The following is a 26,443-nucleotide window of genomic DNA, read 5'->3' as shown; positions in this document are numbered from 1 at the left end:
ACCCCAGGCCACTATTTGTCCACTGTCTTGAGCAAGAAAGAGATGCAGTGGTCAGTCACAGTCATCCAGAAAAGGGATAGGTGCAAAAATGCAAGCTACATAATTGAGAGAAATAAACAAGAAGTTTCTTCAGATATTAACTGGTACAGAGATTCATAGTATATTAATCAAATTAAGGGGCCTGTAAGTTTCAGGATGTAGAAAATTAAATTAAAAACTATAGTAAGTTAGACAATCCATTTGAAACTACTGCCAGTTAACTGAACCAGATTTATCAATAGCTGTGGCAGAAAAAACCTTCTTCTGGGGATCCTTTCAACATGATTCGTCATTTTTAATGTCAGTATTAAACATGTATTAAAATTCTACTATTTGACTGTCTTTTAATTCAGTATAAAGAATGTAACAAGGAGATAAAAATAGTCTCTGTACATGAGGGCATTACATGTCTGACCTCTGCACTCATTTGTTAAGACTGATGACAAAGCAGCAATAAAGACCCCCGGATTTTAGCTCTGCCAGGGAAGTAGAGAAAAATCTGTGGGGAAAAAGGCTATTTGACTTCAGTCATAAAGAGTAAGAGGCTTGCCAGGCAAGAGAGAGAAAGACATGTTATACAGAAGAAACAAAACATAAAAAGACACTGGGGGAGAAAAACACATATATGAGATGATGAAGATATGGCAACTAAATGCAATATGGGTTCTAGACTGGATCCTAGAAGAGAAAAATAAAAGTACTGGAAAAATGTGTAACATCTAAATAAGTTTTGTGTTAACAGTATTGTATCAAGGTTAATTTAGTTTCAATAAATGTTCTGTGGTTATGTAAGATGCTAACATAAGGAGAAGTTGGGTGAAGGGTATATGGGAATTTTCTGTACTATTTTTGCAACTAAGTCTAAAATAACTGAAAAAACAACTGTTTTAAAAAAGTACAGGTGTAGTCAGACAACTATATGTAGTTGAGTGTGGCCTAAATGATGTGATTTTTTTTTTCAGGACCAAAAAAGCCTTGGGACTACTCTGAACTTCTTAAAGAAGGAAAACTCAGACTGATTCTGATATCTGTCTCTGGTTTAAATTCCTTAAAGAACCACCAAGGAAGAGGCAGTGATTGGTCATGAAACCAAGTGTTTAGATGGTGAGGTAAAGTGTGAGCAGTCAAGAAAAACTGAAGGTTTCAATTCACCACAGGAGAGGATGGAGATGGAATAAAAAAATTCAGTTTTGGACAAGCCAAGTTAAGAGGTGTCTCTGGCGGACCCCACTGAAGATGCTCAGTAGGCTGGTAAAAGTCCTGAACTACAAACCCAGATCTGGACATCATCAGCAGAGATGTAGCAAATTAACCCACAGAAGTGGGTGAGATGGTTCCAGAGTGTAGGAGACACAGACAGGGTCCAAAGATTAAATCTATGATAACACCAAGATTTAAGATGCAGGTAAGATGCACACTAGTATATACAGGAAGGGTAAACAACAAAGTCTTACTGTATAGCACAGGGAACTATATTCAACATACTGTGATAAGCCATAACATAAAAGAATATGAAAAAGAATATATATGTGTATAGCTGAGTCATTTTGCAGTATAGCAGTAATTAACACAATGTTTCTAAGTTAACTATACTTCACTAGGGGATTCCAAGGTGGCACTAGTGCTAAGAATCCATCTGCCAATGCAGGAGACAAGAGACACAGGTTCAATCCCTGAGACACAAGAGACACAGGTTTGATCCCTGGAGTGGCAAGATCTTCTGCAGCAGGGAATGACAACCCACTGCAGTATTCTTGCATGGGAAATTTTATGCAAAGAGCCTGGCAGGCTACAGTTATGGGGCCACAAAGAGTTGGACATGACTGAGTGAGCACATGCAACAAAAAACATACTTTACTAAAAAAAACTTTTTAAAATACAGATAAGAGAGAAGAGTACTCAAAGGAGTAGAAGGATCAGACTCAGGAGAACACTGTCAGACCATGAAATCTGGGATTTTTAAAAAGGGTAATCAATAGTATTACATGTTATAGGGAAATCAAGTAAGGGAAGATTTAGGAAGTGTCTAGAAGGTGGGCCACAGCGTAGGTGCTAGTGACCTTGAGGGGAAAACTTCATTTGAGCTTCAAGGACAGAGAGTAGCCCAAGGGACAGATGGGATGGAGGGAAGTAGAGACAGTGAGTGAAGACCAGCCTTTCCTGCAGGTGACTGAGATGGGAAAGGAAGAGACAGTGTGGTAGCTATTACAATGTAGTTTGTCTTTAAAGAAAAAGGGCTAGTAGAAGGGAAGAAATTATAAAAATTAGGGCAGAAATAAATGCAAAAGAAACAAAAGAGACCATAGCAAAAATCAACAAAGCTAAAAGCTGGTTCTTTGAGAAGATAAATAAAATTGACAAACGATTAGCCAGACTCATCAAGAAACAAAGGGAGAAGAATCAAATCAACAAAATTAGAAGTGAAAATGGAGAAATCACAACAGACAACACAGAAATACAAGGGATCATAAGAGACTACTATCAGCAACTATATGCCAATAAAATGGACAACTTGGAAGAAATGGACAACTTCTTAGAAAAGTATAACTTTCCAAAACTGAACGAGGAAGAAATAGAAAATCTTAACAGACCCATTACAAGCATGGAAATTGAAACTGTAATCAGAAATCTTCCAGCAAACAAAAGCCCAGGACCAGATGGCTTCACAGCTGAATTCTACCAGAAATTTAGAGACGACCTAACACCTATCCTACTCAAACTCTTCCAGAAATTGCAGAGGAAGGTAAACTTCCAAACTCATTCTATGAGGCCACCATCACCCTAATACCACCACCAGACAAAGATGCCACAAAAAAAGAAAACTACAGGCCAATATCTCCGATGAACATAGATGTAAAAATCCTTAACAAAATCCTAGCAAACAGAATCCAACAACATATTAAAAAGATCATACATCATGACCAAGTGGGCTTTATCCCAGGGATGCAAGGATTCTTTAATATCTGCAAATCAATCAATGTAATATACCACATTAACAAATTGAAAGATAAAAACCATATGATTATCTCAATATGCAGAAAAAGGCTTTGACAAAATTCAACATCCATTTATGATAAAAACCTTCCAGAAAGCAGGAATAGAAAGAACATATCTCAACATAGTAAAAGCTATATATGACAGACTCACAGCAAACATTATCCTCAATGGTGAAAAATTGAAAGCATTTCCCCTAAAGTCAGGAACAAGACAAGGGTGCCCACTCTCACCACTACTATTCAATAGAGTTTTGGAAGTTTCAGCCACATCAATCAGAGAAGAAAAAGAAATAAAAGGAATCCAGATAGGAAAAAAAGAAATAAAACTCTCACTGTTTGCAGATGGCATAATCCTCTACAAAGAAAACCTTAAAGCCTCTACCAGAAAATTACTAGAGATAATCAATGAATATAGTAAAGTTGCAGGATAAAAAATTAACACACAGAAGTCCCTTGCATTCCTATACACTAACAATGAGAAAACAGAAAGAGAAATTAAGGAAACAATCCCATTCACCATTGCAACAAAAGATTAAAATACTTAGGAATAAATCTACCTAAAGAAACAAAAGACCTATATATAGAAAACTATAAAACACTGATGAAAGAAATCAAAGAGGACACAAACAGATGGAGAAATAGACCATGTTCATGGATTGGAAGAATCAATACAGTGAAAATAAGTATATTACCCAAAGCAATCTATAGATTCAATACAAGCCCTAACAAACGACCAATGGTATTTTTCACAGAACTAGAACAAATAACTTCACAATTTGTATGGAAATACAAAAAACCTCGAATAGCCAAAACAATTCTTGAGAAAGAAGAATGGAACTGGAGGAATCAACTTGCCTGACTTCAGGCTATACTACAAAGCTGCTATCATCAAGACAGTATGGTACTGGCACAAAGACAGAAATATAGATCAATGGAACAGAATAGAAAGCCCAGAGGTAATTCCACTCACCTATGGACATCTTATCTTTGACAAAGGAGGCAAGAATATACAATGGAAAAAAGACAATCTCTTTAACAAGTGTGCTGGGAAAACTGGTCAACCATTTGTAAAAGAATGAAACTAGAACACTTTCTAACACCATACAGAAAAATAAACTCAAAATGGATTAAAGATCTAAACGTAAGACCAGAAACTATAAAACTCCTAGAGGAAAACATAGGCAAAACACTCTCAGACATAAATCACAGCAGGATCCTCTATGACCCACCTCCCAGAGTAATGGAAATAAAAGCAAAAATAAATAAATGGGACCTAATTAAACTTAAAAGCTTTTGCACAACGAAGGAAACTATAAGCAAGGTGAAAAGACAGCCTTCAGAATGGGAGAAAATAATAGCAAATGAAGCAACTGACAAAGAATTAATTTCAAAAATATACAAGCAACTCCTGCAGCTCAATTCCAGAAAAGTAAATGACCCAATCAAAAAATGGGCCAAAGAACTATAGACATTTCTCCAAAGAAGACATACAGATGGCTAACAAACATATGAAAAGATGCTCAACATCACTTACTATCAGAGAAATGCAAATCAAAACCACAATGAGGTACCACCTCACACCGGTCAGAATGGCTGCTATCCAAAAGTCTACAAGCAATAAATGCTGGAGAGGGTGTGGAGACAAGGGAACCCTCTTACACTGTTGGTGGGAATGCAAACTAGGACAGCCACTATGGAGAACAGAGTGGCAATTCCTTAAAAAACTGGAAATAGAACTGCCATATGACCCAGTAATCCCACTGCTGGGCATACACACCAAGGAAACCAGAATTGAAAGAGACATGTGGACCACAATGTTCATCACAGCACTGTTTATAATAGCTGGGACATGGAAGCAACCTAGATGTCCATCAACAGATGAATGGATAAGAAAACTGTGGTACATATATACAATGGAATATTACTCAGCCATTAAAAAGAATGCATTTGAATCAGTTCTAATGAGGTGGATGAAACTGGAGCCTATTATACAGAGTGAAGTAAGTCAGAATGAAAAACACCAATACAGTATACTAACACATATATATGGAATTTAGCAAGATGGTAACGATGACCATATATGCAAGGCAGCAAAAGAGACACAGATATATAGAACAGTCTTTTGGACTCTGTGGGAGAAGGTGAGGGTGGGATGATTTGAGAGAAAAGCATTGAAACATGTATATTATCATATGTGAAACAGATCACCAGTCCAGATTCGATGCATGAGACAAGGTACTCAGGGCTGGTACACTGGGATGACCCTGAGGGATGGGATGGGGAGGGAAGTGGGAGGGGGGTTCAGGATGGGGAACACATGCACACCCATGGCTGATTCATGTCAATGTATGGCAAAACCCACTACAATATTGTAAAGTAATTAGCCTCCAATTAAAATAAATAAATGTTTTAAAAAAAGAAAAAGGATTGAGAGTGTTAAAAATCTGAGAACTCTGCCAGAAGAGAGGAAACAAGAGGGGATGCTAAGAGGAGCAAGGTCCCAGGGGAGCCAGGAGAAGAGGAAGATCCTGAGAGAAGCAGGTAGAAGCATCAGCCTTGAAGGGAAGGAGTCTTGTCCCACCCCATGAGACAGGAAGCAGGAGGTAAAGGAATGAGGCAGATAAGTGTGCAGGTGGCAAAGGAGAGAACACATGAAGTTAAGGAAGTTCCTGTCTCACAGCCTCTGTTTTCTCTGTTAAGGACAGGAGAAGTGGTGAGGCAGGCAAAGTGGTAAAGTCTTGTCAGTAGTTCTTATGAGGACTAAGAAGGGAACTATGGACAGAGGTTTTTAACACCATACAGGAGTTGGTGACCAAACCATCACCAAGGAAAAGAAATGCAAGAAGACAAAGCGGTTGTCTAAGGAAGCTTTACAAATGGCTAAGAAAAAAAGAGAAGAAAAGTCCAGGGACAGAGGGAAAGATATACCCAAATGAATGCAGAGTTCCAGAGAACAGAAAGGAGAGATAAGAAAGATTTCTTAAATGAACAATGCAAAGAAATAGAGGAAAACAATAGAATGGAAAAGACTAGAGATCTCTTCAAGAAAATTGGAGACAACAAGGGAACATGTCATGCAAGGATGAGCATGATAAAGAACAGAAACGGCAAGGACCTAACAGAAGCAGAAGAGATTAAGAAGAGGTGGCAAGAATACACAGAAGAACTATACAAAAAAATCTTAATGACCCAGATAATGTCGATGGTATGGTCACTCACCTAGAGCCAGACATCCTGGAGTGTGAAGTCAAGTAGGCCTTAGGAAGCATTACTCTGAACAAGTTAGTGGAGGTGATGGAATTCCAGCTGAGCTATTTCAAATCCTAAAAGATGATGCTGTTAAAGTGTTGCACTCAATATATCAGCAAATTTGGAAAACCCAGCAGTGGCCACAGGACTGGAAAAGGTCAGTTTTCATTCCAGTTCCAAAGAAGGGCAGTGCCAAAGAATGTTCAAACTACTGTACAACTGCACTCATTTCACATATTAACAAGGTAATGCTCAAAATCCTTCAAGCTAGGCTTCAACAGTATGTGAACTGAGAACTTCCAGGTATGCAAGCTGGATTTAGAAAAGGCAGAGGAAGCAGAGATCAAATTGCCAACATTAGTTGGATCACAGAAAAAGCAACGTAATTCCAGAAAAACATCTACTTCTGCTTTACTGACTATGCTAAAGCCTTTCACTGTGTGGATGACAACAAATTGCAGAAAATTCTTAAAGAGATGGGAATACCAGACCACCTTACCTGTCTCCTGAGAAATCTGTATGCAGGTCAAGACACAACAGTTAGAACTGGATGTGGAACAACAGACTGGCTCAAAACTGGGAAAGGTGTACACTGAGGTGGTATATTGTCACTCTGCTTATTTAACATCCATGCAGAGTATATTATATGAAATGCCAGGCTAGATAAATCATAAGGTGCAATCAAGATTGCTGGGAGAAATATCAATAACCTCAGATACACAGATGATATCACTCCATTGGCAGAAAATGAAGAGGAACTAAAGATCCTATCGATGAAGGTAAAGGAGGAGAGGGAAAAAGCTGGCTTGAAACTCAACATTCGAAAAACTAAGATTATGGCATCTGGCCCCATCACTTCATGGCAAACAGAAAGGGAAAAAGTGGAAGCAGTGACAGATTTGGTTTTCTTGGGCTCCAAATCACTGCAGACAGTGACTGCAGCCATGAAATTAAAAGACACTTGCTCCTTGAAAGGAAAGCTATGACAAACTTAGAGAGCATTTTAAAAAAGCACAGACATCTCTTTGCTGACATAAAGAGTTGGACTATAAAGAAGGCCGAGTGCCGAAGAATTGATGACTTCAAAATGTGGTATTGGAGTTGACTCTTGAGAGTCCCTTAGACAGCAAGGAGATCAAACCAATCAATCCTAAAGGAAATCAACCCTGAATAATCACTGGAAGGACTGTTGCTAAAGCTGAAGTTCTATTATTTTGGCCACCTGACGCGAAGAGCCAACTTATTGGAAAATGCCCTGATGCTGGGAAAAGACTGAAGGCAAAAGGAGAAGAGGGTGACAGAGGATGAGATGGTTAGATAGCATCACGGACTCAATGGAATTTGAGCAAACTCTGGGAGATAGTGGAGGACAGAGGAGCCTGGTGTGCTTAATCTATGTGGTCACAAAGATTTGGACATGATTTAGTGACTGAACAACAAAGAAGACAGTAACCAGGACAGGTAGAAAGTTGCCATGTTGTATGGAATAAGTTTTACAGAGAGAGGGCATGGAAACTCTTCACAAAAGGATGGAGAATGGTATCTTTACATGCACCGAGGCATTTAAAGAGATTGAGCGTCAGGACACTGAACACGAGGCTTCAGAAAAGGAGCTTTCTGTACTCCAGAGGTCACCCAGGAAGCTCTCTCAGCCAAGAGCCAGAGTTCAACAGAGGCAGAGATTTTAAAAGATTGTGTAGTGGTATTAATTACTGAGAATGAAAGCACTTTCTGCCCGTCACATTAGTAGCCTTCAGGGCTGAGACCAAGTCCACTTATTAAGTCATCTTAGCTGTCTTCTTTCTTTTTCTTTGCTTGATTTAGCTTGTGTTGGACTGTGTTAGTCACTCAGTCATGTCCAACTCTTTGCCACTCCACGGACTGTAGCCAGCCAGGCTTCTCTGTTCAGGGACTTCTCCAGGCAAGAATACTGGAGTGGATTACCATTCCCTTCTCCAGAGCAACTTTCCAACCCAGAGATTGAACCCTGGTCTCCTGCCTCGCAGGCAGATTATTTACCATTTGAGCTACAGGGAAGTCTGGTTTGGCTTACGTTTATGCTAAATTCACCAGGCTACTTACATTTTAATTTAATTTTGCAGGTGTATGCTACTTAATTTCTCTCACAGTCTGTAACAAAACAAGGATTATGTGGCCAATGCTCCTATGCCTAAGCCCAGGGTGGACAGATATGTTTTGTGCTTGTCTAAGATCTATTGTTCATGATTATAGGGGTGTTCTTGTGGGGTTCCCTTGTGACTCAGCTGGCAAAGAATCTGCCTGCAATGCAGGAGACCTGGGTTTAATCCCTGGGTTGGGAAGATCCCTTGGAGAGGGGAAAGGCTAACCACTCCAGTATTCTGGCTTGGAGAATTCCATGGACTATGTAGTCCAGGGGGTCGCAAAGAGTCAGACACAACTGAGCGACTTTCACTTACAGGGGTGTCTCTTTCAGAACTGTTGGAGAAGTATGTAGAGTTTTCTGCACAGCAAGATGGGTGGCAAACCTATCAGTCTATTAAATTTTTCAGACTCCTGTCATTTTTCCGTTTTACTTATAAACACAAACATCGTATAGGAAAGGATAAGTGGAAAGCAACTCAATCTGAGAAATTCACCTCAAAGAAGGTAACTAGTGCAGAGGGGCTGTGCTGGACTTCTCTGGATCAGGTAGGGAACTAGAGTATAGCATAAGAAACTGAAACATTGAAGGGAAAAAATGAGACACAAAGCATTTATGAACAAACTTCTAGGGAGCAAAAGTGAAATGAATTCATCAAAGACTCTTGCAATCTAGGCCATACATTAAACTAATCACTTTCCAACCAGGAAACACGATCATCCTCTATTTAGCTGATTTCTTATCTGACCCTTCTCTTGTTCAGAAACAATAAATCCCACCCTAAGGATTCAGATTCTCTACTAAGCAAATCCCTAGTCTGGCTGAGTTGGGTCACTTGAGTCATAGTGGTGTTAATCAACATAATGAATTTGCAAAACCCCAATTTCTTTAAAAGTAGACTGTATTATTATTTGTTTATCTATACACACAAACTAGACCCGAGAGTATTTTGGCATGTACTTCAAAGAAATAAAAATCCTTCACTAGAATAGGTCAGAATGAAGACTTGAAGGCACAGTTATTAACTTCCTATCCTTCTTTTTTGAACCTTCATATTATTATCTTTAACAGACTTGACCTTTGGAAAATGAATTTTCTTAAGCTTATTATTTCAATTTCTTTTTTTAACTTTGCTTTCCAACAGGTAGTTGGCAAGGAGTAGCCAAAAATATCTCTACAAATTTAAGGAAGACAACAAACCTAGCAGAACGCAGCAAAATAACAAAACTTAGCAAGATTAAATGCTGTTACAATCAACTTAGGAATTCCAAAGACAAGTTTTGGTCTTAGCCATCAACTACTTGGAGATATTACTGATGTCCTCAGAGGTGAAAAGGGACCCTGGAAGCACAAAATCTCTAATGATGACTAATCAAGTTCTTTCACTTCCCTTTCTAAAGCTATAATATTTGGATTTTTTTAGATTTCAGAGGTTATGTCCATGGAATACCACTGCAAACATACTATCAATTATGTAAAGGTGAAATTACTTTGAAAGGGAGCTTTGCCCTCAGAATTCTTCAGCTTCTGCCCTAAAGGATGAATCCAGGTTCTTGCCAGACCACTGACTGATAACAACTCTGTCACAATGATTTCCTTAAAACACACTCAGAAATCCAGTCACTGTCACAAGGGGAAATTATTATCTTTTCATAAATTTTAGGCCCAAATTAGGCTATTAAACAGTTTTCAACATACCAATTTTTTTTTTTTCTTAGTTCACTGTAGAAATGAATCTTCTAAACCAGAAACTTACATGAGGAGGAAAGTAGATTTTAAATATCCTACTATGAGGGATTCCCTGGTGGCTCAGATGGTAAAGAGTCTGCCTGCAATGTGGGAGACTGGGTTTGATCCCTGGGTTGGGAAGATCCCCTGGAGAAGGAAATGGCAACCCACTCCTGGAAAATCCCATGGACAGAGGAGACTATCATGCTACAGTCTATATGATCTTATACATAAATTAGTTTTAAACTTTATGTAGCTAAAGTTATACATTTTGGGGGTACCTGACTCTTTGAGACCCCATGGACTGTAGCCTACCAGGCTCCTCCCTCCATGGGATTCTCCAGGCAAGAATACTGGAGTGGGTTGCCATTTCCTTCTCCAGGGGATCTTCCCAACTCAGGGATCAAACCCGGGTCTCCTGTACTGCAGGCAGATGCTTTAACCTCTGAGCCACCAGGGAAGCCCAATTTCTAACATTGAAGAGGGATCATTAGAAAGGCCCTCCTTACCTTAACTTTCTAAAAATGTTCACTCATATTATAAAGGCTCTTACAGTTTTATTTTTTACATTTAATCAGAATTTGCTTTGGTATAAGAAGCAAGGTAGGGATCCAGAGCTTAATTTTTCCCTGCAACACCTATTGTGGTCATCTCAGTTATCTCAACATCACTTATTAAATGGGCTATTTTTTTACCCCGTAATTTGAAATCCATTCCTCTTCCTAGCTTCCTTTTTCATTCAAATTTTTAAATTAATAAATTCAAGGCTGTAATCATCAGCAGGCTGTGAGATTGCCCATCATGGCAGAGGAAGAATAACATTATGCTCATAATACGGTTTTATAATCATAACCTGCAAGTGCCCTTAAGTAGAAATTGTACTTCTTGACTCAGTACTATGAAAAAGAAAACCATGGCATCAACTAGATGAAAAACAAAAGATGTATGCTTGACAGGTATTCCAGTTCTCTTTAAGCAAATGCTGAATAATCCTAATCATAAGACTCAGCTACTTAGGGTTGTTCTGTGGAGCTAACGCTTCCTCATGGGTCTACACAATGTAGGCCTGCCCTGTATGAGATGATCTACAGATACCATCCTGAGCCTCCTTTGTGATGGAGGAAGATCACTGGGAAGAGCTGCTCTTTACACTGTTGATGCTCAAATAAATTTTCTTATGCTTTCTGGATTGGAATTCTGTATATCCACTGAAAATTTGTGCAAGGGCTTGAGATGATTCAAAGTTCCACTTTTGAGAAAAATGGTGGTTCTGTCAAAGGCATCCTGACAGACCCCAGGTAATGGGAGTACATGAGCCTATGCCTGGGAACCAATACCAGCTGGAATGCTAAATGCTCACATGTAGAAGCAAGCCCTGCTACCTGTCCTCCTGGCATTTTAAGTACATGGGTGTCTCTAATCAGCAGCTAAGAGTCTTAATATTATTTATACTTCTTTAGAGGAAGTCAACCTAGACTTGACTGGAAAGTTAGTACCTACCACCCAAAAACACCCTCCAAGCCACAGGTGAGAGCCTACATTGTGCAATGTCATGTACGTGCAGTCATGTCCAACTCTCTTCGACCCTGTGGACTGTAGCTCACCAGGCTCCTCTGTCCATGGGATTTTCCAGGCAAGAATGCTAGAGTGGGTTGCCATTTCCTCCTCCAGGGGATTTTCCCAACCCAGGGATCAAACCCACATTTCTTGCATCTCCTATATTGGTGGGTGGATCCTTTACCAATGTGCCACTTGGGAAGCCTTGTGAAATGTCATAAAGAAGTGATTTATTCTTCTAAATATTATTAGGAAGTTAATAATTACCTTAGCCCTGCCTTTTCTGTGTGAAGATTTAATGGTACACAGAGTCAAGATCACAAACATTCATATCAAGTACCACTTATGTCTTTTGGTAAACTGTAGCTGAAGACACAGCCTGTCATATTACCCATCTCACATAAAGGGGCCGCAGACCTTTATTTATATAAATAGATCATCTCACATGCCTAGTGCATTTAAATCCTCTGTATGCCTTAGTGTCACTCTACTTGAAAATATTTTTTCCCTGTATTTTAACATCACGAATTCCTTTAAGTCACTTTTGAAGTCTAGAGGATGTATATGCCAGAAATGGAGGCACTTTAATGGTCTTATTCACCACTATATTCCCAGTTGCTAGAAGAATGTCTGCCCTGTGGTCTGTGGTAGTCAATGCCCTGAACAAACAACCAGAAGATAAATGATTCAAGAAATATGTACATACATACCAATGCACAAACAAGAATTACCCGGTGTCTTGTGCATGGACACTCATTTTACCAGCAATAATCCAAATGTAAAAAAGTCTCTGTCATCTCCTTCCTTCACTCAGTGTATCTTCACTGCACATCTGCCACATACCAGAACCCCTCTGACTCAGCTGTTGCTCCTGAAGGGCTCCTAAACCTACCCTGGTGAGTTGAGGGGTCATCAGACAACCATTTGACAATGTAATGAGGATAATGGTAAGAGATTCGTGCAGATACCCGGGGAACTCATGGGCGGGCACATCGTCAGCTGGGAACACAGAGAGTAGGAACTAGGGTGAGGGGACTGTTTTCCCAAAGGTTCTGGCCCAGGTGAGCCTCTGCAGATGAGGAGAAGCCAACTGTTGGGAGACAGGGGAAGCATGGCTGCAGGAACGTCAAGTGGAACTGGGGGAACCAGCAGGCAGGAAGTGACTGGGGCATTAGGTAGAGGACTGGAAATGAGATGACGTGAGGCATAAGGGAGGAGGCAGCCCGACATACCTGAAAGCCTGCCATTTCCACTGTTGGCAATGGGAAGCTTTTCCATGGGTTGAAGTCAGGCAGGGGCCTGGTAAGATTTGCACCTTAGACAGGTCACCCTAATGGCTGACTGGAAAATGGACTAAAGGCAGAGAAAGCCCAGGTGGGCAGGACTAGTGACCCCAGGTAAGAGCTGACAAGAGCCTGGAAGAGCATGTGGTTACAGAAATGGAGAAATGCAAAGGAGAAAGATTTTGGAGAAAATCATATACTTTAGTGCTTGATTTCATAGTTACGAGTGCTTCTGTTCTGTATTTCATTATTACTAGTATTCTCTGATAATTCCTAAGGATCTCCTGTTAGGTGAATTTTCTTTTTATTGCCTACTACACTATATTCCCCGCCCCACCCCCCCCCCCCCGCAAATGTTTGCATGCCAATTCTTACAGCAAAAAATAGAGAGAAACAACCACTGAGATTGTCATGACAAAGAACAGCCACTTACTTCTCCCTTGCTTCGTGAGAACAGCAAACAAGACAAATGGAAAGGTGACCTTGCAAAATTTGCTTCTGGGGTATTCAGATAAGAAAGCAAGTATTGGGAATATTTTTAAAATATTAATATATTAAAATATTAAAAACCTTATTTGTAAGGTTTATCTAATCCTATCACAGCTATGGATAGGATTTCAAGGTCACCCTATAGACTTAGCCAAATACCCTTATTTCAATTAAGTTTTAAAAAAAAATCTTTAAAATACATGTCAGAATATGACAGAATCTAGAGATACTACTCTCAAAAATGCACTCTCCCTGCCAGTAATCATCCAAAAGAGTATCTTTGCAGTCCATTTTTGCTCTTTTCCAGAGTGAGGGTAAGACTGCGAGTTAGTACTTCTGCCCTGTTTTACACAACTGCTCCCAACCTCTGACTGATGTTACCTTATGCACAATGAGCTCGTGCGTGCCATCTGGAAGTGTCCTACCATCTTCCTGCATCAGGGGAACAAAGGAGAAGCCAAACAATTTCTTCTCTCCTTTCTCCTTTGCTGTAGAAGGGAAAAAAAAAAAAAGAATCAGTCAGTTACTTCACTGTATGCTTACACAACTGTGTTCAGACACACAGATTGTGGAGATGAGTGATCATGAAGAAATAGAACCCCCCCACCCCCCACCCCCGCTTCTTTACACAATGAAGAGCAGCTCTTATGACGGGACTTCTGTCTACAGTTGGCCACCCTCTAACCCCATAGTCCTGCCTCATAACCCTAAGTTATTTTCCTTGACTAATTTTCTTCAAGGGATTCACTATTTGAAATTACGTGTTTTGTTTGTTTGTTTTTTGAAGTTGTAGATTTCCCATTTCTTCTCCTCACAACCCAAACTCCACCCCTTAACATAAGCACCATGGAGGGCAAGATTCTTGTCTGCTCTATTTTACTCTATGCTTGGTATCTCAAAGAATGCCAAGAACATAGTAGGTTCCCAACAAATGTATGGAACACAAATGAATGAGTGAATGAATGAACTCTCCCTACAGACACATGTATAAACAGAGACCTCTGAAAGCCACCTCCTTGGAATCAGGCACGCAGACAAACATAAACTGCAATCAATAGTTTGACAAGAGCTTACTGCAGTAGTATTTGTATGCCAGAAACGAGGCACTGAGGTTTTCAGATGCCCAACTGAATTACAATGGCTAGAACAAGGGTCATGGGCAACTGTTTACAGATAAGGAAACTGAGAGGTCTATCACAATGTCACCTGCTCCAGACCTCTTGTGTGCCATTCTAGTACTTTCCACCCAGCTTCACCTTCTCCAAAAATGAAGACCGCATGAAAGAGAATCTGGTTTGTTCAACTGGACTCTGTCCTTGTATTTAGACATGCAAAGAAGAGTTGCAGGCTGGCAGCCATCATGGGCTGGCCTGTTTTTCTTGCCCACACAACTGTGGAAGTGGAGGTTTTACTTGACAGAAAAGTCCAGCTTTGGGATACAGTAAGCCCCATGCTAGAGGAGTCAGATCCTGAGGATTGGACAAGAGACTCTAATAATAAACACATTATCCCCCTTCCAATTCTTTCTGGCATTTAACCACAGGGATGTGGAACCCTGTGCACAGATTAATTCTAGCTGGCTGGGTTAGGTTCCTGGCATGAGGGCAGCCCTCAATTGTGATTACAGTAAAGGATTTTCTTTTTAAATCATTAATTTCAAGCCTAGAGAGAAAATGGGGAAATACCAACACTCTTCAAACAAAAGTCACAGCAAAGATCTCTGGAAAGAGATTTCTACGTCAGTGAGTGTGCTGGGTATGGAACTTGTGATTTACGGGGCAAGACTTATTTAGAAATAGTTTCTTAAGTTGCTTTGACTGTCTTTTTGGTGTGGTTTTTGGTATTCAATTCGGAAAGATAAACAAAATTCCAAGATGCATAAAATTAGCAAAGGTAAGGAACAAAGCAATAGCTTCCCCAAATGTGCCCTTGGTTATAAGGTAATATAAATACCAAGTAAAGTTTAAAGTACGTAGCCTTTTCCCCTAAGCTATTAGATCAGGACTAATGAACTAAATAGACTGTTACATATAATATGTATAATACAATCCCCTTTTATTAATAAAACCCCTGAATCTATGGATTTCACCTCTTGACTTTCCAATATATTTCTTCTTGTAGCTCAACTTGTACAATTCTGCCCCCTGGGACCTCCAATATATTGACTCACCACTCCTTACCCCTCCACTTCCACTTTCCATTTCTATAGCCCATCATTCTAATCACCTCAGTGAAAATACCCTCAACCCTCCCCCTTCCACATGTCCACTCATAACACTACACCTTGGCAGAATCCAATTTGTGGCTTATTCTATGCCTAATCTAAGCTTAATTAATGTGCACTAACTACAGAAGCGTCCTGGGAGAGGCAAACTTTCTGCGTTTACCTCATCAGCACACTCCTCTACTTTTCTAGACAATAATTTCATCCATTCTCCTCGTCTCTCAAGCCTCCAATACCTTGATACTTTCACTTTCAGCTCATGGAGACAGCACTCCCTCACACCCTCACATCCACCTATCACTCACCTGCATCTGCCCTCCTAGCCCTGAACTGCCCACACTCCCACCCAAGGCTAATTTTTATCCTTGAGTCCTAGGTCCTGTGCTCCTTTCCCAACTCAAGGACACTGTTCCTACAGGTGTCCCCACTCTCTACATCATCAGGTTTTCCCCTCTACTGAATGATTTCTCCCAAACGAACATACTTTAAAAGTTCCATTTAAAAAAAGAAACAACAGCAAAAACTTCCTATGACCTACTTGTTTTATAGCTACTATCTCACTTCTCTGCTCACCAGTATTCTTTATAGCAAAGCTTCTTAAAAGATCTGTCTATACTCACTGCCTGCCCTTCCTTTTCTCCATCTTACTCTTCGACTGACTCCAGTCAGCTTTCAACTCCACAAATCCAAGAGAACCACCTGTCAGGTTCAATGACTTCCATGATGCCAAATCAGGAGATCATTTCTTGGTCCTTAATTTATTTATCATTGTCACCTGACACATGATCAATCCCCTTGTGAAAAACTTTCTTCATTTAGTCTCCTAGGTTCTATTCTTCCTTGATTCTCCTTCAACCTTACTAGCTATTCCTTTTTAATCTTCTTAATGACTACTTCTCACTCTCCCCAAATCCAAATGTGTCAGTGACCCAAGGATCCATTCTTGGACTTCTCTTTGCTATCTAAACTTTATACGTAGACATCTTGTCCAGTTTCGGCTTTGAAAACCACGGATATTTGTGATATGCTGGAGCTGACCTGTACTGGTTCATAAGAACTGACAGTATGCATCTTCCCTCAACTACAAGATCAGTGATGTCATGTTGGCAGCTTGAAATTGACCATGGTAGGAGTATTTACCCCATGGAAGTCAGCAAGTGCCATAATTTAGGGCTTCCCCTCCCTTCTCCATCACTCTGAGTGCTGGTTAAATATTTACAGCACACCAATGAACTACATGTTCTCATTATCAAGTTTAAGTCTCCAGCTTGGATCTCATTCAACTGCCTACTTGATGTCTTGAATATCTAATAGACTTCTCAGACTTAGCATATTTAAAATGGAATGTTTGATTTTTTTCTCTCCAAACAGATTCTTCCTGTTGTCTTCCCCACTTCATTAAATGACCCCTTTACTCTGAGGCCAAAATCTTGAGATCAACCTTGAATTTTCTCCTCCTTTCACATCCAATCTGTCAATAAATCTGTATAAAAGAATCAAACCACTTAAATCTCGTACTTGGAATTCTGCAAAAGCCTCCTGAATGGCTTTTCTGTTCCCATCTGGCCCACCTACAATCTATCATCCATACAGTTGGCAGACTTAACTTCAATCTAAAACCTCTAATGCTTCTTTCTCACTCCAAATAAAGTCCAAAGTCCTCCTTCCCATGACCTAAAACACAACAGAGGATCTGGTTCTGCTGGTCCCTCTCTGGTTCTCACCTCCAACTCTCTCACTTGCTCATTCTGGCCTTCTTACTAGTCCTGTAAAGTACCAATCACGTTTGAGAATGCACAGTATTAATAGATATATGCAAATCAAATATGAATCTGAGCCAATCAGAGGCTTTCCTGGTAACTTCACATGCCTAGGAAAGTCCATGAGGGTTCCCTTGAGCTGTCTAAGGGCTGAATCAGCTCCTGGCTGAAAAGACAGCACAAGAGTCAGGGGTGCCTAAGACCACACAAGCCAGTCAGGCCTTTAATAACCCATCTCCTCTTTCTGTGTAGTCTTCCTAGACTGTGAAAGTGATGAATTGATTTTTATGAAGTGATCACCTTCAGAAAAACCTTGTAGATTTCTACAGCCACTTCGTTTCCTCCTTCTCTTTCATCTCTTTCCATAGAGGTTATTGGTTCTTTGAGAATGGCACCCATTTACCTCCAGGATTCCATTCACCTCCATTTCTCTCTCATGGAGGTCTCTGGTTGGTGACGCACTTTCTACAGACTATCCCACACTGTTGTTTCTGCTTAGTAAGCAGTACCCAACATAACAAGGCCACGGAGACACTCATCCACTTACTGGAACAATGCCGGAACTCGAAGCGGATATGCGCACCCCTGAATTTATCCACGGGGATAGGAAGTTTCAGCAGCTCGGACCACCTGGGGCTGTTGTTATGATAAAGCACAAAGGAGTGGTACTCGCTAGCCGGTGGCTCTCCAGAGCCGAAGGATATAAAATCCTGACAAAAGAAACACGCAAGTTAAAGACAGCTTCATTTCAAGATGATTTTGGAAGGAGCAGAACAATTGCTTTGCTGTGTCTGTGTGCTCCCAAAACAGCACTTAATGCGAAATTACGTCCTCAGTCCTCTTCGGGGCTGTTTTTGCACCTGCTTCTGCAGGCAGGCTGTGTTTGGTTCATCCTGAGGCTGGTCTCCCAGGGCCTAATTGCTCAAAGGTGGACCTCAGTGACACATGCTGGCTGAGCAACTGCATGCCCAACTCAGAGTCAACTACAAAGCAAAATTCTCAACCAGCCACAGCCAAAAGCCTTCTGTGCCTTCCTATAAAACTCAGTAAGCCCCGGGGCTCCCATGAAATACTTCTTCCACAAAGGAATCTGAAATGATCACCCTGATTAGCAATACTCTAATCTCCACGTCCTATTTTGGTCATAATGAAAATACATAGGATTAAATATGGGCTCAGACACTAAAGAATGCCTGCAATGTGGGAAACCAGGGTTTGATCCCTGGGTAGGGAAGATCTCCCGAAGAAGGAAATGGCTACCCACTCCAGTATTCTTGCCTGGAGAATCCCATGGACAGAAGAGCCTAGAGAGCTACAGTCCACGGGGTTGCAAAGAGTCAGACATGACTGAGCGACTAAAAATAAAAAAACCCAACTGCACAAAGAAAAAGTATACCTCTCCAAAACTATAACAGATGAAAGAGAAAAAATGAAATGGGATAAAAATGCTGCATTTAAGGAGTAGCTGCTATGAGGATGTTTTTGACATGATTAATTAAACAAACTGAAAGTTTATTTTCCCTCTTTTCATGATTAAAAACAAACAAACAAACAAACTACATGGGGTGGAGAAGAAAAATAAGATTGAAAATATTGCAAATCATAAGTTAACTGATCACACTAAAGATGAACCCAAGGCAAGGATGTGAAATTGTTTTACCAAAAAGAATTCAGCATTAACGTACCTTCAGGGTCTGGCCACTACTCTCTACAATGAACATCGTAACTTCCACGTTTCTGGCCACACTCTTTCCTCCTTTCTCAAATTCTCCCCTTTCTATAGTGATATATAAATCATTCCGCATTTCACCTAGCAGGAGAGGAAAATTGAAATGGCATTTTATATATATAGTAGGAAGTATAATAAGAGTACTCTATCAAGGAAAAGTTTAGTTCACAAAAAATAGTGTTATAGCATACAACATACAATATTTATACTTCTATAATAAGATCCTCACCCTTACTGCCAACATCCAAGAAAAGCAAAGGCCAGCCTCTGCTAGCTTGAAATTAGCAATACTGAAAATGTACATTTAGGAGGGAAATAAAGGACCTGGGTAGAAAGGTGCTGTCAAGTTTCACCATTTTTCAATATTTCCTTCATCTCATTTATGAGGTGTGATTACAGAATGACAGCTGAGAAGGGGTGGTTCAAAGAAACTAGTCTCAATACTTTATAGTCAAGGCACTTAGAGAAGAAGAAATACTTAAGTGGAAGAAAATGATAGGACTGCAAAGGGTACAGTTACAATTTAAATCTTCTAAAATTCATGGACGAAATGATCTCACTCCTGGAAGAAGCCAGGTTAGTGCTTTACAAACACAGATGTAGAATAATTCAGGCATACAGAGACACTTGGCTTAATATTTCTTGCCATCAAGCTATAAAACAAATGAGAAAGGCCCTGGATTCAAACTGACATAGTCTATGTACACATATATCATCTATTGTTTTTTCTCCACTGGCTATTTATGAAACTTGAATGTTTTTTCATTTTGCCCCTTTCTGACTACAGCAAGAAAAAAAAAAAAAAAAAGAAATTGTATGCCAAACAGCAAAGAGAGGCAAACACCTGCTTTTATTTCTCCTTGACAACCTGCTTTTATTTCTCCTGTAAGAATTAAATTAGGGGTAGGCAATAAGTGGATACGGACACAAGAAGTAAGTCAACAACGTGTGACTAGAAAATTTTTGAAAGTAAATATTGGTAAGGTCAGCAAGGTTGAATGTACTTTTACTTAACACAGCTTCCAAACATTTGAACACTCAAAAGCAATATTGCTTTGTTCTAATAAAAAACAAAAAACAAAAAAACCCTCTCCTTAAGAAAGCAAATCACCAGAAGGAGCAATAACCATACAAATGTACCCACATTTGGGAAATTTATCAAACTTCCTGACCGAAATGTATATAAGAAAGTACCCTAGCTTTCAAAACCATGGGGGAATACCAGTGGCATGGGCTCCTTCCTCCACAAAGGCCGGCTTTTAATAAGAGCATCATCTGCAAATGACCTTGTCTGACCAGGAAACAGATGGGCCACAAAAGGGAGACACTGAATAAGTTCTAAAAAAGATGAAATCTCACTCCCTCTTTAGAAAGTGTATGTAAGGAACACATTAATGAAAACAATTGATACAGTGGTCTCTGCCTTATAAATTTCTCAGTACTCTCATGTAGCTCCTACAAATCAACTTGAACAGGCAATGAACTTGGAACTCCAGGAGAAAAGCAAGGTATTTCAACACATATAAAATTATATTTGCATGCTTTGAAAGTTTTCTTGTTTAACCATCTCAATTTTTTAAAAAATTAGGAAAATATGACCCCACAAATTTCACAAATTCTCTACAGTTTTATAACCTGATTCATTTAATTTCTATATATTTATCATTAAGTTTATACATATTTATTTATATATATATATTCATACATACACACATACATTCTCAACACTATTTATTTTAACAATTCCAATGCAGAATAAATAAGCTCACAAAGTATGTCCTCCAAATTCACCAGTTTCAACTCAAAACAGGCCTGCAGTGCTAATGGTCTGCACATGTGCTATTTCAACAACTGTCTGAGGGGAAACTCTTGACAATACTGTTCCAATGAACAGATCTGCCAGGTGAAAAAACAATACAAAAATCAAGGTACTTTAGAACACACACCCACACACACAACAGTAGGAAAATTCCTTTGCTTCTGGAGTAGGTGACATATGATGAGTGGCTGAGGTGACACACAGACTATAAAACACACGCTGATTAATGGGAAGTGTAGCTACAGGGGCTTTTACCTTAGAAATTTCTCATAATGAGTGATTAGCTTGTCCAAACCACATGGGGATTAACTGTCCTGCAAAATGAAGCGTAAGTGTTTCTTGGGAGGGGGACTTCCAACTCTCATCTATTGGCAGGGCCAGTAATTCTGGCTTAAGCAAAGTGGAGGGAGGGAGGCCTGCAAGATAACCTGTTTCTCCCTGTATGCATGGGCCCTGCAGAGGAACAGGGATGGAGGGAGAGTAAAATACCACCAGGGCCGTGAAATTCTTTCTCCATGTATTCATTCAGCAAATAGACTGTGAGCACCTACTATGTGTCAGATGTTATCTTAAGTCCAACAGACTCAGCAATGAACAAAGCAAAGATGTCTTCACTGCAGAGCTTAGATTCTAGCAGGAAAGGATTTTGAACAAAGAAGAAAAACACAGAGCACACTGAATAATGCCAAGAGCTATGGATCAAAGTGAGACAGACAAGGCGACAGGGTGCTGAATGAGGCAGAGGGGCTGTCCCCTGAGAGGAGCCCTCACGAAGAGGATGAGACTTCCGGGGAAGCGAGGCTATCTTTCCAAAGGGAGGTTTAACATGGCCTTCGCTTCCCAAATGGACCCCTGCAGTTGGTTTTGCTTGTAACTGAGCTGGATTCTTCTCTCTCTTCTGAGTTCAAATAAGCCTAAAGAATGTAGGGTCTCAGGAAGACTTGAATAAGGAGATCTGGATTCCACCCTTCCCTGCCACTGTCTCCTGTCTGTGACATTAGTCTAGACAGGGCAAGATAAACCTTGGGCCTCAAGCGTTTATATCACTCAAGTGGGATGCGGTAAAGGTAGATGTAGGGGTGGGAGAGCCAGTAGGAGGGACAAGGCTACTTTATTATGTTATGTTTCCTTTTCTGTAGAATTTCTAACATACAACACATTCATATATAAAAACACCTTATACATACATTCTACTTTTCTGTTCTTTAACTGTCACTGTCCCTGAAACTCTCTTCATCTTTCCCCAAACTTTTAAAAAAATTTTATTTTTATTTTGCAAAGTTTTTAGACTGAAGTAAGATTTCTCTGAAAAGAGAACACACGACAAGAACATTTCTCCCAGATGACATTCTACATGTGTCCACCCCCCTCAGGAATCCATAGCTTGCTGTGTTCTAATATGGCAAGGTGCCGTGTTTTGCCAAAATATGTCGAAGGATAAAGTTGAAACAAGTGTTAATTAAAGTTAATACATTTGAGGTTGACTCTAGAGAAAGCCAACCTAAAGAAAACTAAGCCCAAATGGTGTTAAGAAAGCAAATCCTGGGTAATTAAGAGAGAAATCATAAGGTGAGTATTGAAATGGAGTCACAGCACCAGTCATGAAAAGCTACTTGCCTGACAATGTTTATTAACACCTTGCACCTCTTAAATTTATTACTCTGTAAATTTGACGGGCTTGACACTTTCCTCTGTTTCACAGGCCCTGTTCTGCTGGTAAGCCTTCAAAATATCACTGTAGATGAGAAAAAGATAAGGCCACAGCAGTAGGAACAAATTCAAAAAGAGTTCAGTAACTACAATCAAATGGGGTTGATTTGTGGCTTATCCTCAATGGGCAACAGGCTTTTTTTTTTTATCAGTATCCGTAAACGTTGATTCTGTCCTATGAATGCCTTGGATAAAGTCACAGAGGACAAGCTCATCACACCAAGTAAAACACTGTCCTCAGCCATAGGGGCTAGTCCAGGGCCTCTTCTGCGCTAGACAATTGTCACTTTTGGAACTGGAAAATAAGTTTCTGTACTTCTTAAAAACAAAAGACCATATGTAAATGACTATAGGATTTTTGTGACTTAGATTATGATGATGGTGCTTAGTAGTAGATAGACAGTAGTCAGGTATTTTGCCAAGTACTGTAAGTAGAATATCTCATTAAATCCTCACATTAAAACCTCATTAAAACCTTAAACAAGGTCCTATTATTTCCATTTTACAGATGAGGAAACTGAAGTACAGAGATTAAGAAACATGTCCAATGTGTTATCAGTATCTCTGCTTTACCCATGAAAATGTAATTCAACAGGTAAGAACATTCATCAAATAAGCTAGCGCAATTTAGCCTTTGCTTCCAAAAGACCAGTGCCCTAAGCAAGGAAGATACTAGTCCCACCCTAATTGGCCAGACTAGTTGTCAAGCAATGATTTCATTTCTAGGAATGAGACAGAACATGTATGCTTCTGATCATAAACAATACGGAGAAGGTACTCATCAGTGGAGAGATGAGGGTGACAAGAAGTTAACTGAACTTTGAAATGTTGAGGTTACAAGCAGGAAAACTCAGCCCAGCAGAAAGAAGGTAGAAGGAAACTAGTTGAACATGAAAGAAGTCATTTTGAGAGATAACATGAGATGTGATGATGTGATCTTGGCCATTTAAGTACTCAAGTACAGCCAGGAAACCATCCCCAGGGACCCGAGGAAGAAATTCATGCCTGGACATGTAGCTGAGCTGAATGGCCCTTTGTCTGTGTAGCAGGCACTTCCTTACCTCCCCAAAGATGTCCAGGTCCTAATCCCATGAACCTGCGAATAGGTTACCTTACATGACAAAAGGGGCTTTACAGACATAATTAAGTTGAGGCTCTTGCGATGGGAAAATTTTCTTCAATTATGAGAATGGGCTCAATTTAATTTCAAAGGTCCTTATAAGAGGGAGGCAAAAAGTCAGGGTCAGAGAAGGAGATACGATGAGAGAATCAGAGGTTGAATGATGTGGGGCCATGAGCCAAGGAGTACAGGCCACCTCCAGGAGCTAGAAAAGGCAAGGAAATGGTTTCTCCCTCAGAATCATCAGAAGAAATACAGCCCTGCTGATCCCGTGATATTAGCCCAGAGAGACCCGTGCAAACTTCTCATCCCCAGAACTGTAGTCTATTTGCATTGTTTTAAGCCACTCCACGTGTGCTGATCTGTTACAGCAGTCATAGGAAATGAATACAACATGCCATGCACACTTAAACTTCCATTACCTCAGGACATTTTCAAGGAGGGGACAGAGCAAGGGGCAAGGGCAAGGTTTCCACGTAACTGAAATCAAAGCAAACCACATACAAGGAAAATTTATGCATGGGATGAAAAATTAACTTTGGATTTCTCACATGGAGTACGCTTAAGTAAAACATACCTGGTGTTTCGTTTCTGTTTTATTTTAAAAGCGTACACTGAGATGTTGAACTTTTGAGGGGGTAGATTTTTAATTCTTTTTTGATGACTATCAAACAAGCAGTGGCAAGTGATAGCAATAGCAGTCATGAGGGGCTTTCCAGGTAGCAGTGCAGAGAAAAAGGAGCAGGAACAGGGTGCCTTTTACACTCTAGAACAAGACATGCATCTCTGATAGTAGCAGTAAGGAAAAGTCCTATACCCATGGGCAGTGGGGCATGTCATCTTACTAATCTGGGGGCACCAGCCTCTCCCCCAGTGTGAACTTGGATGGGGATCCACCCTTAGGGTGACACAGTAGACTCTTAGCCTCTCTCTCTCCTTGGTCACTGTGGCATTTGTTGGTTGAGAGACCACTGTCCCCTTGGTAAGGGCATCATCAGGGGGTTCAGATTTAAACAGACCAGTTGCAACTGTGTGATGGAGAGGTCCATGACTTGGTCTAGGGGGTGGTGAATTTTAGTTAGATTTAGGATATATTTTTTAGAGAAGACCAATTCAAGTAGGTTCCTACCTCTTTAAAAGAATTGAGGCAATTCCATCTGGTGATGTACGTATCTCTTCCAGTAAGTGGTAAATAATACTAATAATATATATATTTAAAAGAATAAAACTATATATCTTCTTAAATGGGAGGCAAATATATCTACAACATTTTTCTTTCCCCAGTCTTGTAAATCATTATCTAGTCAACTTTGACCAAATAGAAGTTCGACTTACCTGAACTGTTGCCTAAAAAACAAAAAGGAGGCTTACTCTTGAAGACACTTGGAAAATAAACTTAAATCTTGGAATCACTATCACAGCTACTATTGCTGGCAACCATTTGAAACATAGGCTCTGTTAGTAATTTTTAGCAAGGTCTTCTAGTCTCCAAATCTCAACCCTTCATGGCTCCATCATTCTACGACTTTCCCGTAAGTCCTTGTAGGATTAGGAACTTTAAAGATGTACTAAAAGTGAATGCACTGGAAGGTATTAATTAGAGTGGCTCAGTGGTAAAGAATCCAGCTAGCAATGCAAGAGGCTCAGGAGATGTGGGTTTGATCCCTGGGTCAGGAAGATCCCCTGGAGGAGGAAATGGTAACCCACTCCAGTATTCTTGCCTGGAGAATCTCATGGACAGAAGAGCCAGGTGGGCTACAGTCCATGGGGTCACACGGAGTTGGACGCAACTGAGCCACTGAGCATACACACACAACAATCAGGGACAGTTTTACTGGTTTATACGTGAGAATCCCACAGACAGAGGAGCCTGGTGGGCTATATAGTCCATGAGGTCGCAAAGAGTCGGACATGACTAAGCAATAAACACACACACACCCATGAGAACGAGTCTCCAGGAGAGTGTGTACAGGTAGGGAGATAAAGCATGGAGACCAGGATGACTGACTCAGAATAAGAGTGGACCCCTAGGTCCACTAGGGTGGGAGGAGGGCATGGACTGATCGCCCATGACGTTCCTGACACATCAGCCGACTTTGTTCCAAAATGTCTGGCGGGTGGAAAATTAGTCCTTCCTGGTATTCAGCAAAGGCTCAAGCTCTGCTTTGTACAGTCTGTTAAGACATTTAGAGTTTGGCTGTTCAATCCTGTAACCACTGCCACATGTGGCAACTGACTCCTTGAAATGGGACTTGGCTGAAAAGAGATGTGCTGTAAAGTGTAACAGTTACCAGCCTTCAAAGACTTAAGTTGAAATAGTGTAAAATAACTCATTACAAAATTTTTATATGGGCTATCTATGAAAAGGATATTTTGGATGCATTGGGTTAAATAAAATATGCTGTTAAAATTAATTTCATCTCTTTCTTCCTACCTTTTTTTTTAAGTGGTTACTAGAAAAGTTAGTTATATTTGTGGCTTGTATTATATTTCTACTGGAGAGCACTGATTGAAACATTTTCAGTGCCCTCCCTCTCATAAGCTCAGAGACCAGACCATGGAACTTTCTGCAGGGTTATTTGGTTTGTAAGTGGCAGTAATGGAGCTTCATAGAGAGA

The 26,443-nt window shown here is 40.2% G+C and overlaps 1 protein-coding gene across 3 annotated transcripts in view; it reads right to left on the bottom strand.

Annotated features, from left to right (window-relative positions):
- The window catches only part of DOCK4 (dedicator of cytokinesis 4), a 471,517-nt gene that overhangs the window by 159,616 nt on the left and 285,458 nt on the right, over window positions 1-26,443 (bottom strand). For all 3 annotated transcript variants that reach the window (XM_043463173.1, XM_043463171.1, XM_043463172.1), the window contains exons 14-16: window positions 19,133-19,257; window positions 17,995-18,157; window positions 13,845-13,951 (exon numbers count right to left, since the gene is read on the bottom strand). In XM_043463173.1, the coding sequence (XP_043319108.1) occupies window positions 13,845-13,951; window positions 17,995-18,157; window positions 19,133-19,257 (395 nt within the window). The remainder of the gene's footprint in view (window positions 1-13,844; window positions 13,952-17,994; window positions 18,158-19,132; window positions 19,258-26,443) is intronic.

This window comes from Cervus canadensis, chromosome 3 (genome assembly GCF_019320065.1).
Source record: "Cervus canadensis isolate Bull #8, Minnesota chromosome 3, ASM1932006v1, whole genome shotgun sequence".
Taxonomy (NCBI): domain Eukaryota; kingdom Metazoa; phylum Chordata; class Mammalia; order Artiodactyla; family Cervidae; genus Cervus; species Cervus canadensis.
The sequence above is the reverse complement of the archived record's forward strand: the minus strand, read 5'-3'. Positions and strand labels throughout refer to the sequence as shown.